A 13,412-nucleotide genomic window follows, 5' to 3' on the forward strand; every position below is an offset into this window, starting at 1 on the left:
GACTTATATAAGTGTGCCACTGAAATAAAAGCCATTATAACAGGCTTTTAGTAATTATTACAGTAGGAACAAAGATTGTTCTCCTATCTACTGCAATTTCTCCATCAAATAGAGCATGGCAGCTAAATTGTAATTGATGATATTGATCAACGAGAAGTGACAGATTATCACATTTTAGCCGAGATGTCTGTCTTTTCCAGAGCTTCACGACCTTAACAGTGCGCTTGGTACTAAATCAAACGATCTTAATTGGCCATCCCAGAGTGTTGCAGGGTATTACAGACACTGCTCCTAATTCTCTCGGACAGACACTTCTCTGATGACTTTGGGTTTTTCTACAGCCTTGTTAATACAGTTAGGAGATGAAATACATTGTGGTTCGATCCTAAGTGGTGGTCGTAGCCAATTTAATTTTCACCCATATGCTCCGTTTGGTCACACAATGCTTTCAGTACCGTGCAGTACAGACCTTTAGTAAATGTACTGTAGTGGTAGGATTAATTTTGGCACTTTTTGGCATATTTTCTTGCAACGGAAACAAAGCTGGAGCCACATACAGGATACAATCTGGTATATAAAGGGTGAGAAGGTTTCCCACTTTATGTGGGACTTATTGACTGTATATAAAACTGGATGTAGCTTCCTGGTCTGAAAAGTGAGGGAGACGCGGAAGTGTCAAAGTGCAATACCACCAATGGCCACTAGAGGTCGGCTCCAAAAAGGCTCTAGTTCCAAAGACTCCCATTCAACTTCTCTCATGAAAATACAAAGTCAGTAATTTTTTCATTAAGTTCTTATGGGGTCGTTAGCTAAAGTCACTCCTTCATTTTAGTTTTCTGGCAGTTCATCTGAAAATAATGTTATCATTAACTAGAAAATAGGCCTCTAAAATTTGGCTCTAGTTTTTAAAGTCAACACCACACAAAAGACTATTTTCTAAAATCTGGACAGGCAGCTACAAGAAAGGCATTCCCACCTAAGCCCAAAAGATGATTTCCAGATAGATAAAGACTACATTGTGTATCACTCCCAAATATTACAGGTCAACAGACTGTGGTAGTAAACTAGTACCACAGAAGACCATTTACTATGAAACTTCAGCTTCCTTTTATTCTTTATGTATTTACTAAGTGTGGGAGTTCGGAGAATTCCGTTTAAATAAAATATATTTGTTTCGTCCTTCAAATACTAATGCAAGTGTTCAATTTAAAAAAAAAAAGTTGGATAGTCATCAACGTTCTAGATTACCACTCAGCACTGGTACGTGTCAAACATTGTCACACACAAACATTGTCTTTGCCACACATTTGGTTTGTTGGAATCTGTAAGTGGGAAGATCATTCTATTTCAGCTCAGTGCTTTCTGACATACAAGGTTTCTGCAGCACACCAACAATAAATCTAATAATTTTGGACTCTTCGACAGCGCGCAGGCACGATGCAGAAGAGCATGATTGAATGAGTGTAATTATCCAAGAGTGGGCAATCTATCCTCATTACCACAGGCATCCCTCACATGGCATCGGCTCCATAATTATTACATGTATTTAATCCCCACTTTGAGTGCGCCACCTGAGTGTCCCTGCAGTGTGCGGGTGCTGAGCAGGGCTCAATGTGAAACAGAGTGCAACAGAATTTTTCATGCAGACTGTCATAAAATGGAACTTATTAGCTCAGCGAATGCTTGAGGTTTGTTTTGATCTCTCCTCAGAAGCAAGGAGGACAAAAAAAAAAGAAGCATGCCGACATGAGCAGCGGCTAATGTGAACAGAGGCGGGCTTCACTATGACACTCACAATAGTGGTGTCAGAATGACTGTGAAGGTTTATGTAACTAATCAGGACAAAGGGCACCATTGCAACTTTTTGAAAAGACACTGAAACTGCCCCAAAAGAAGCTCTAATGATTTACTGAATCTCTGTCTCTCACCCACGGTTCCCAACAATACTCTGTGACGTCAGCGTGAGATTATTTTCTCAATTTCCCTCACTGATAATTGGCTTCTGACAAACTGACTGTTCTATTTAGTTTCTGATTAAAAATGGGTCCCTTAACTGCCACATGGATGTTAATTGATGTCACTTATCGTCAACTTGATAATTTGGCCAATAGGCCGTTCAAATTTTGAAAATTGGCTTCATGATGGAACATTTTTAATGTGAATAAACGTTACAAACATATGGGCTTGTATGTGATCCATAGAGATGCTCCAGAGACATCTCTCTGGAAATCTTTGCATGTGTGTTTAAAGAAAATAAGTTGAAGGGTGCAGTGGTTTAAAACCACTCTGCGATGAGGAACAACACACACAGAGCATTAAATACAGTCAACATCACTTATATTTTATAGCTGTATAAAGTGAGGGACAAACCTGCTTCTGATGTTTGCTTACATGACAAACGTGTTAATTAGCCTAAGAAAACAAAGACGTAATAAATGAGTCAGAAAACATCTGGGCTCAGTGCACATTCAGTTCCGTCCCTCAGGGACAGGGATTTCCTCAGATATTCTTCAGTTATGATGGAGATATAGTTTTCTACTAGATTTACGTGACTGAACTGAAAATGTACTGAGCTCAGCCTCTAAAGACAAGAACAGTACCTCTTTTCAGGTTTGGTAACAGTCGGTAGTTTGTCATCAGTGAAGACGGAGTTGAGGGCTCGGTGTAATCTCTGGAAAACAAGCAACATTAGCTGTAACCTGTTAGAAAAACTTATCTCGCTCTCTCTTTTTTTTTTTTTTTTTTTAATTTTTTTTTTTTAATGATCATTATTTTCTTTTAAGCATTTCAAGTGCCAGAAAGTTTGTATGTTTAGCATGAGCAGCAAAACTTGCTGTTACTTGTAATTTAATATTTCTAAATTATGACTACTTTTAGATTACTTCCTCTGGTGAATGTTTTGTAGTCAGTTCGTGTTTAGAAGTGTGGTTCAAAGTGTGGTTCACTGTGTAAATGTGATGTTTTTGTGTGTTTCTTCGGTTGGCACCTGGCTTGTGTGCTGCCAGTATTTGAAGCGTGGCTCTTTAACCCTTGGGATCACCAGCTTGTACACAATGTGTTCTGCTACGGTGGTCAGTAGAGATAAGGCCACGCCCACACACAGCATCACGAACAGACCAGAGAAATGCTTTATACCCATCTGCAGCGTCTGCAGAGAGAGAGAGAGAGAGAGAGAAAAAGAGTTGAAAGACAGACAGAATAAAGAGGAAGATACAAAAAATAAGAAATGTTGGTGAAAAAAGTCACATAACAAGCCAAAGAAAACTAGTTTACACTTGAGACAATGTTTATCTAAAAATCGCCATGCTCTGTGTATATGATAAAATACATATGCATTATTTTTGCTTATTAATGCTGTACCTGCATCAATCAGCGCAACCTTTTTTTTTTTTCTCTCTTTTTTTTGAAAAGCCATTATTTGCCATGACATGAGTAAATCAAATGATGTCTTTGCCTCAGTCAATAGTTTCTATACGGTCTCTATTATAGTGAGTTTGGATGACCTCCCAGGAATCATCAACTTTAATTGTTTTGCAAAATAAAATCAGCTTTCAGTCAAAAACTGCATTGAAGTACATATTAAAATTAGACATTCTTTAAACCTGACTTCATAAAATCACTGCAGCTGTAAAAGTTTCAAAATTATCACTTCGATTTTCTATTGAATTACACAACACTATGGAACAGTGGAACAATAGTAATAGTGTTCAAACTGAACGATTAACATCATCACAGTTTCACTAAAGTCAAACCTGTATTGTTTATGTCCACGACTGAATTCAGCAGAGCCACTCAAAGAAAAGTGGCTTTTTAGAGAATTGGAAATCTGGAATTTGATCAATTTCTCTCAGTTATCCATGATGTCTTTTTTTCTCTCGGGACAAAATAATACAGTTTAAACTTTAAATCACTGACAGATTCACTGACAGACTTCTCTGGCTCTCCTGAAATATAGGAAAAGCCCTGGCATACGTCTCACTCAGGGTTAGCACACTTCCCTCCCTCACATCTTCATTTCCTGTCACTATATTCACAATGTGTTACTCGAAAAAGTCTCCCATATTGTATCACGAGTCTGGAAGTGTCGCCATCGACAAGTGTGAAATCACATTTACTAACTGACCACTTGTTGCAGTGTATTCTCATAATCTATTTACTGCTGAGTATAGAAGAGTTTGTGCTAAAGTAGCAGTTTCAAAGATTGCATTATAAAGTCATGTTGGAAAAGAATACATGATGGATTAAATTCGTCATTGTAGTATTGTGACTTGACAAGCTTGCTGTAATGAAATTTTGCAAAGTGGGAGCCGCTGATTCCTAGAAAAGTTCGGCAACACTAGCAGGAGAATACATTTTAAAGTTTGTGGGAATTCATTGGGACAGGAAAAAATAGAATTTCAGTGGTATTATCCTTTAAAAGTCAAGCTCACTGAAGAAACATGACGTTAATCTAATCTAATACTCCAGCTCCGGCTCCTGTGCATAAAAAGCAGAGTTACGTTTCTGCGCATCAGCCCGCCCCAAGAGTTTCACTCGGTTCTAAAAAGACACTGTGTGCTGCCAATTTTTGGCAAGACACTTCCTGTCTTACACCACTACTAGTAACCCTATAGAACAATCGCTTTTAATAGTGTTGTTATATTTCACAATTTGACTGCATAACTTTGCAGCAAAAATCCATGAAGATATTCAATAAAGCACATCACACTCATAATCTTCATCCCTTTTATCACAATATATTTCTTAGTAATGTTAAGTTTGGCCCTATTAATATTGGGTAATTGAATAATATGTAATTTATTGGTGTTGATTTTATTACTTCAAATGAGATCAACTTCTTTGGGGGTGACAGAAAGGTGGCTGAATGCCAGAGAGTTTGGCTGCCCCACTGAAGCCAATCCATCAGATATTTCATCTTTTCAGAATCCCCAGGCTTGCGGCTGCTGGTGGTGGTGTAGCACTCATTCATCGGAATAAAAGATTGCTTAAAAAAAAAAAAAAATGCTGAGCAGGCCTAAACTGGGCCAGCCTTCTCTGTGATTCATATTGCTTATATCACATGAATTTCCTGCTGATGTTGTCCAGTTCGCATTGTCACAGCAGTGAACGTATGTATATATGCAGGTAAACAACAGGAAGTTTAAACACCAATTTAGGCTTATTTAATTTATGATATACACTCCAACTTTATCTACAATGTGAGAGCTAGATGTGTGCATATCATCATCTTACTGTGAGGGCACCTGACTAATATAGTTGTATGTGAATTTGGTGAAACGCAGCTGAAGCACAACATTGGTCGAGTAGCTTTCTCTGGCGGGCCGACTGAGGCATGATGCTGCAAAATGAAATGTACCTGCGGAACTATTTAAATGTCTGCAGCTGTAGATAGCATCTATAACACATCTAGCTGCTACGCACTGGGACAATTCTACGCTTGTATCTGTGGCACTGCAATGTGCCACTTCTGCTGCTGATATGAGGCTCATAAGACAGTAATTTATATTTATGATCAAGTATTAGTGAGGTGATGCTGCCATCCAAAAGGCACACACCAGCAGTGCTTATTAATTAGACATTATCACGAGCATCGCAGATTATATTGCGTGCCACACAGCAGTACAAAAAAATAAATAATAAAAACAGCAAAGTGCAACTGCACAAAGAAGATGGATAGAGTGTCCTGGCTGCAGTGAGCTAGGAGCCACTTTTGGGGGTTTCCAAAGTCACAGTTGGGTGGAGAGATGGCAAAGCTGCTAAACAAGTTAAGTGCTTAGTAATAGCATAACAGAATGGACCACTGGGCCCGGGCTACTTAGGACTGAAGTTATGGGGACAATGCTTGTTTAGCACCTCCAGGGTCAGAGGCCAGGGAATGAATCACTTTACATGGAGGTTGTGGAGTGCAGGGAAAGCATTTTGAGACTACAGCCAGAAAAATGGTGGGACAAGAAGCCAAATCCTCGTTGTTCAGAGACTTCGCTTACAGAAAAATTACTTTCTTTTCCAATATTTTCCACATGTTGCAACATGTAATAAAATGGGGGAAAGTGTGTGGAAAAGTGTTCCACTTGTTGTGATATGTAGTAGCACGTAGAGCACATGTGGAAAACATGTTATCATATGTAATCATGCAACAAAGATTCAGAAATATTGATAAATGATATCAATACAAAAAAGCTGTGTAAAGACAGTATATACACCATCACAGGAAAACAGGGGACTGTCAGGGAAAGACAGAACCTTGACAAAGACATATTGAAGCTAGTGATTGGTTAGCATGCCTGAAATTTCTGACCATTATTTTGATTTATAGCATTTTTATCCTTTTTATGGACTTGATTTGTATTTCATATTTGTTTAATTTTCTTTTGTTGTAGTTTGGTGATTTTCAAAAGTAATCCCATGGATTTCACATGGGAATCTGAGCTTCACACATTATTCACACCATGAAAATGTTCCAAAATCACATTTCTCATAAGTAAAACATGTGCTCTAAATGTTGTTTCACAAGTTTTACATGTGAAAAAAACATGTATATATGGTCATGTGTGTTTTTGCACATGTGAAATTCATGTCGTTATTTTGAAAAGTAATTGGTTAAAGAAAAATAATCCACACTTACCATACCTAAATCATTATATTCTTACCTCAGTCATAGCAAAACTGCGCTTCCCGCAGGGCACAACCTTGTACCATTTGTCATGCAGTGTGTCCATGAAGCCATCTGACTTGTACTGACTAACAAGCTCTGAGATGTTGGATGTGAGTGGAGAGTTCTGAGGAAGGCCAATGCCATAGCCTGCCAGTGGAGACACACACACACACACACACACACACACACACACACACACACACACACACACACACACACACACACACACACACACACACACACACACACACACACACACACACACACACACACACACACACACACACACACACACACACACACACACAATAGAGACACCTTAGCGATTTTTCTTCTGACACAACAACCAAAATAGAAAACAAAACACTTTTTTCACCTCACCTTCACACTGCCATTCGATTCTCTCCCTGGATTTTTGCAGAAACATGGGAGTCTTGACAATTTTGCCATTTCCTTTTATCAAACACTTTTTCTAGAACAAAACACGTACTTCACAATACCAATACATCTCTGAATGCCTTACTCTGCAAGGAAAGTGTGACAAATTCAGCAATGGCCAATTACAGAAGTACCTTGCCTTGGAAGGAAGTACACTGATTGATTTGTATTGTATCCTGAAGGCTTAAGGGTGCATTAAGTAATTAACAACAGCACTGGAATCTGGGACTATAGGCTGCCTGTAATGGAAGCAACCGCCACGGGAACATTTTCACAGTGGGAGGAAGAGGCTGGCTAAATGGACCAGAGATTAACAGGAGACAGTGGAGAATGTAAGCTTTTGAAAGCCAAAAGATTACCTGCAGTGCAAATGTTGAATGATTGATATTGTTACATTTAGGGCAAAACAAATGGCAAAAAGGCCTCTTAAAATCACATCATAATTAAAACCCATAACACATGCAGTACATAAATACTTTTGTGATGCCAGAGTAGTTATAATCAATAACCTAACTGATTATTCAAACAACATTCAGAATAATTTTGGGTCCTAAATAAGGAAGTAATTAATCACATGCCACATGTTACCTTCTATTGCGAAGGGTTTTCCGACTGTTAGCGTTTTGCAGTCTGCATCTATGGAGACCTCGTAGTCCAGCAGAGCTTTGTCCATGATGAATGCATCCAGTTTCTGCGGGTCGGCCCTGTAAACATGAAGTAAGAGGATTTACTATAAGTGCAGAGCAGCCGTAGCAAGAAGAAGTCACACTTTTTGCCTCATGAGCTTCAGACAACAAGAAACTTTTGCTCCACCGTAAAGGAACTGTAGTGATTATAAGATTGTGTTGTGTGTTCAGCTGAAGTGCAATAAACTCATCTCTGCTGCTCTTCATAGTTTGTATCCAACACAGCATGCTGTCCTAATTAAACATTTCTGTGCTGAGAAATTTTTCAAGCAGTCCTCAGGCCAAACAGCAACAAACACACACTGTATCACATAGTTCTGCAAAAGTATGGCATTTTATATTGTGTGCATGATGTTCAAACATATAAACAATGTAATGCTGGGTGAGAGCTTTGGTCTGAACGATGCCTTTAAGTTTTATGAAAAAATAAAATCAGTGTGGCATTTGAGATGCTTTTGATGGATGACTCAATGGACGCTCAGATAAACAGACTGGTACTAATCCATAGTCACTCCCCCAGAGTCATCGTGGTGACCAACAACAAATCTTCTTTATCGTCACTTTTTCAAGCAACCTTCTAAACTTGACATGAAAAATTAACTTTCACCGCCCCATGAGACAGTCGCTTAAATGAACCTTCGTTTGCCATCTCACTGGTCTGTTACTCCGCGGCTTGTATTCGGTCCCCACGTCACTCCTCTGACCTTCCACAGTGAGTAGAAAGAATGAGAAAAGTCTGTTTGGAAGGTCTTGGTTGGAAACTTTTTATGATTGCACTTGACTTTGTGGGTATTAGATGAATAGACAGAAACATGGGTTTCCTTTTGGGTAATTCTTTACTTGGAAGGGTGTATATCCGACTGACATGACTCCTGTCATGTGAATGAGTGAGTCTTTATGAATGTTTATGACTGGTAACATTAGCTGTTGCTCGGTTGGTTATATCACTTTTAATGCAAAATTGTTTGGTATGTATCTATCCACTATGTCAAGACAGCGTCATGAATAATTTCTACAGTGGTACAACTTATGGTTAGTGTTACATGTTCATCACAAGTCATGTTGTCTTGGTTAATGTCAGGTTGTCATTACAAAGACATCCCAAACTTTGCCATAACATTTATGTAAGTGGAAGAATGACACTTAATGACAACAGTTTTGAACATTCACAAAGACTCTTTCTTGTTCATGACAGGTGTTGTGTCATGTTTATAATGGGGTCATGCCAGCCATACGCTGTGTTCCAAATGACATATTTCCCAGAGGACACCAACAAATAGTGCTCTTACATGTTAGTAGGACTCTTACTTGTGTAGTGCAGGAATTTTGACAGAGTAGTGTTGTTTCAAACAGCACACTGCCGTTCTGCACTGACCGGACGTAACCTCAGCATGTGAACACATCACATGCCCAAATATCTGCAGCTTTAATTATTTTACCCAGAAATTAACATGTTTTCATGCCCTCTGTTTAACACACTCAATAAACACACTGATTCTTCTGTCCAGCAGCAGGAGTGAAAAAGAAACACTTTTGGGTGGAGTTCAGGAACAGCGTCAGCTTTCTCAAATGCCTTCATTTTAAAATTCTTTACGTCAGTGGTCCGGCCATTTCACAAGATAGTGACCGTTTAGGGTGAGAACTGTCCAGAGTTTCACACTTCTATTTTGGACCGCTTTGAGTGCGTCCTCTGGGTACTCGTAGTGAACTACATGTTTTTGTACTTGACAGTGTGAACACACTCATGCATTCAAAATGGTGAATGTCAGTACACAAGAAGGCCATTTGGAACGCAGCAATTTTCACATCCCTTCAAGTAAACTGTTTCCAAACTTTGCTTCAATGAGAGTCAAAACAACAAGATGAAACAAGCGATAAGGCACCAACACATACTGTAGACATTATACTACTAAGATAACAATAAGAAGTGGAATAATACAACTTTAAACAATTATTGAAAAGCATACAGGAGTCAATTGTTTGTGCTTGTTTTTTTTAGTTTTTTTTACAGAGCCTTTCTGAAGGGAAGCGAACCATAACCAAAATGAGAAGTACAGCAAATGATTCAACGTTGTTCTCACCTTTTGCCTCGCCTGAGCCTCATATTTCTGAGGCTGGCCTTGTCTGTATATTTCCAATACTTTCAATGGCCACAAGCCAGTAAAAGATTACAGCCTATACATTTTTTTTGGCCAATTTATTCATAATCCTCCCAAGTCTGTTGTAGAGGTGCGATATTAAGTCTCAGCACCACTCTCAGTGAAGCTTTTACAAATCCACTCTAAAACGCCTTTACTGACAGCCAGGGCCTACTGGGAAACAGATGCTACAAAGACTTTTTCAACATATACTCTGTGTTTTTGCTTGTTATCAAGGGCAATCTTTGAAAGCCTGCGCTACGTTCTACCCACAGACTGGCTGTTCAATGTTACAGGTTGAATGAGACTGCAGCTTATGTCCTTGGTCTTCCCACCACAGGATGCATTTAATGACCAAACCACTATCTCGTTATCAACGAACTAAGTTTCAAGATGATTAAAACATGATTCATCCTTTTTCTACATAAAAACAGAACAGGGGTTTGTATCCGGATGGCATGAATGGAAAACATAACTAGCGAATGGACATTTCTGCCATGTTGCTATATTTATTGCAAGACAATGTAAAAATGAATGCAGCAGTTTCAGTACTGTTGAGCCTCAGAGTTTCTTTAGGGAAAGGTCTTCTTATTTTGAAGTAAGAAGCATTGTTAAAATTTCTCTATAATAAATTGTTTTGTCTATAATATAAGAGTAACATTTCCAATATTGCCTCTTTAATAAGAAAGTCTATTTAATACAAGGCAGCTGTCTGAAGGATGATAGTTCTCCAGTCAGGGAACTTTCTCCAAATGCCCTAATTATATAGCTGACAGGCTGCAGTCAGTAGTTGCTGTTGGTTTCAGTTGCTCTGGTGGGACATGTTGATTAAGCTGAAACATTATGGTAAAGGCAGCGCTGATAAAAAAAAAAAAAAACACTTACTATAATGGGTCCATAGTGTGCAGTGATGAAAACCCAGACAACTGTAAATGGGCCTCTAATTTACTGTACATTTCCATAAGCCAGTGAATGTGATAGTGACAAAAATGTATATAAAGGTTTAAAGAAAAAAATAAAAATAAATAAAGCTCATTGCATAAATAAGAGGCTACCACAAGGGTATATGCTGGGTCTTTAGCTGTTCTGTTAAAGTACTGTTCAACATGAACCCATTGTTAATCTGGAAGTCACGAGGGGGTCCATCAGAGAACACAGGAAAAGGGTGCTAAAATGTTGTAAGATAACATGAAGGAAAATTATGCTGTGGACTAATAATGTCACTTACAACCTGCTTGAGTCTATATGTTTAGCCTCTCTCTCCAAAGTTCAGCTTTGCTCTTCTGCTTACACACAAATGTTCCCACAAAATTAGTCCTACAAGTCTGACACACACATATGTAAGTGAATGAAACAGACTTGAGGTTGTTTTATTTTTTTTTAGCTGATGATGATGTTTTTTTTTTCCTTAAGCAACCTATTAATCACCCGTTCAGCAGGTCTTTGACAAATAGCTCATACTGTCTCACTTCGGGACAGATTGTGTTGTAAGCATGTATGTGGAGCACCATCACCAGGCTGAGTAAACCCAGACCAGGACAAAACATTATATTTTCCCCTTATTACCATAAGATTAGTAGTACTGAACAACAAACAATCAACAATAAAAAAAAGATTTCATAATGTTCATATTCATCAACCAATAATACATTGACCACTGATATATTATATACAGAATGGAGAAATTGTATACTGTTTATCTAACCTATTTCTAAGCAGATGACTCAGTCTTGTATGCATTTGGGTCCTTAAAAATTATCTCTGCTTCTAAAATTCTTAAGATATCTCAGTATAATTTCAAAATTGATGTGATATAATAGCCATGATACAAACAAAAATCCCAAAAGTCTTTAAAGAAAAATGAAAATCTTAACACAAAATGTCTTTGTCCATTTTGTTCCATTTCAGTGAAACAACTCTTTAACCCTTGCTTTCTTTAACCTATGCAATGACCCCAATTTATACCTGCTCCTTTAATGTTCTTGATTGTTCTGTGAAAAATTCCCCAACCAAATAAATTCTAGTTTTGTTACAGATCATTCCTGAATGTTGAGTTTATCTCTACATGGTTGTGCTTTATCAGTTCAGTATACAGCTGTGTTTTACTTGGACTATATAAAGGTCCAACATAGAACATATTCTAGGATTATATAACTGATTGGATAACCAACTAGACCCTGGTGCAGCAAAGTCTAACACAGAGGGTTGTACTGCAGCGCACTTGTATACTGTCTTGTTGCCAAATTGTAATTTTCTAAAGATGACATTTTTTCCTTCAAACCTCTAATCAGCATTTTACCAGCTCAGTTGAAAGAAAATTCTTGTTTCATCCATTCAGATGGTGTCCAACGCCGCCTGGGCTCGCATTCCAGCTGCCTTTTTCTCACTATATTATGCTATGCTCCATGGGGATGCCAGTTGAATGTTGAAGCAGCTTAGGATGACAGCAGTGGCAGGGTAAAGAGGAGGGTGAGATCTGAATGCGAACAGGCAGTCTGGTGGTGGTGGGGAATGACAGCAGCAGGGGTGCAATTTTTTTCTCCTTTTTTTTCCCGCAAAAAATAAATAGTTTTTTTTTAGACAAGCATGCACAGTCGTTTTTATCAACGATGACACAGTTTCTTTTTCTTTTTTTTCATTCGTGGAACCAAAATGAAGTTGATTTTCTGGTATGTTGACAGCAAGAGATAACTAGCTGGGTGGATATTCGGAAAAGATGACAGCAGAGTCCGGATCAGTGAAGACTCGCATGTCTATAAGAGTTTCAATAGCACGCTCCACTATATGTGACCTGTACGTATCCGTTTGTCTTACTTGAGTTGATGTATGCCATCTGGTGTTGCCGGGACATTGTATCTTCTCATGTACTCGTGCATCTCAGGGAAACTCTTCTTGAGGTAGTCCTCTGCGCTGCTTTCTTTCACTGTAGCGAATCGGAATCCCTGAGAGGGATGGTGTAACTGCAGGAAAGGAGAAATAAATGTTACCTTAAGAATGCCTTTAAAAAATATTCACATTGATATTTTCCATTTCAGTTTATTGTTTCTAATTTTTTTCTGGGTCTTTGTATAAATTAGTTTCTTTCCTTTTTTTCCTCAATTCTCCAATCTTCATTTCAAACATTTTCTTCTTGTCATTCAATGAATTGGTGAGTTGGCCAAAAGAATTAATTACCTCATCTCATGACCCTTACAAAGGTGGTTCAATCAATATACTTTAGATTTAATAGTTAAAGTTTAAAAGATAATGAAATAGTAGTGTAGCAGAAATACAAACTTAGTACATCTCAAAATCCTATTTAAAAAAGGAAAGTCATCCCAATCCCAGGAATTAAAATGTTGTTATTGTAATCTGCATTGAAGAATAGAAATAACGGATATGGAGGGAACATGTATGCAGTCTTTTGATTAAGTTAAAGGCCCTGAAAACATATTGTAATTCTCTGTCACTCTGAGTATTTGTGATTTAATGAGCAAGTTTTCAGAACTGAACTTC

General features: G+C 38.2%; 2 protein-coding genes across 2 annotated transcripts in view; one reads left to right on the top strand and one right to left on the bottom strand.

The window, feature by feature from the left end:
• Positions 1-13,412, top strand: part of smad2 (SMAD family member 2) — a 353,957-nt gene that overhangs the window by 30,807 nt on the left and 309,738 nt on the right. The window lies entirely within an intron of this gene.
• Positions 1-13,412, bottom strand: part of grin3a (glutamate receptor, ionotropic, N-methyl-D-aspartate 3A) — a 45,855-nt gene that overhangs the window by 5,933 nt on the left and 26,510 nt on the right. Inside the window, exons 5-9 of the mRNA XM_069704451.1 lie at positions 12,732-12,877; positions 7,682-7,797; positions 6,651-6,802; positions 2,987-3,148; positions 2,601-2,671 (exon numbers count right to left, since the gene is read on the bottom strand). Of these exons, the coding sequence (XP_069560552.1) occupies positions 2,601-2,671; positions 2,987-3,148; positions 6,651-6,802; positions 7,682-7,797; positions 12,732-12,877 (647 nt within the window). The remainder of the gene's footprint in view (positions 1-2,600; positions 2,672-2,986; positions 3,149-6,650; positions 6,803-7,681; positions 7,798-12,731; positions 12,878-13,412) is intronic.

Source organism: Brachyistius frenatus, unplaced genomic scaffold, assembly GCF_029030835.1.
Source record: "Brachyistius frenatus isolate BFR_SWC_R1_liver_20210118 unplaced genomic scaffold, ASM2903083v1 Contig_3, whole genome shotgun sequence".
Taxonomy (NCBI): domain Eukaryota; kingdom Metazoa; phylum Chordata; class Actinopteri; family Embiotocidae; genus Brachyistius; species Brachyistius frenatus.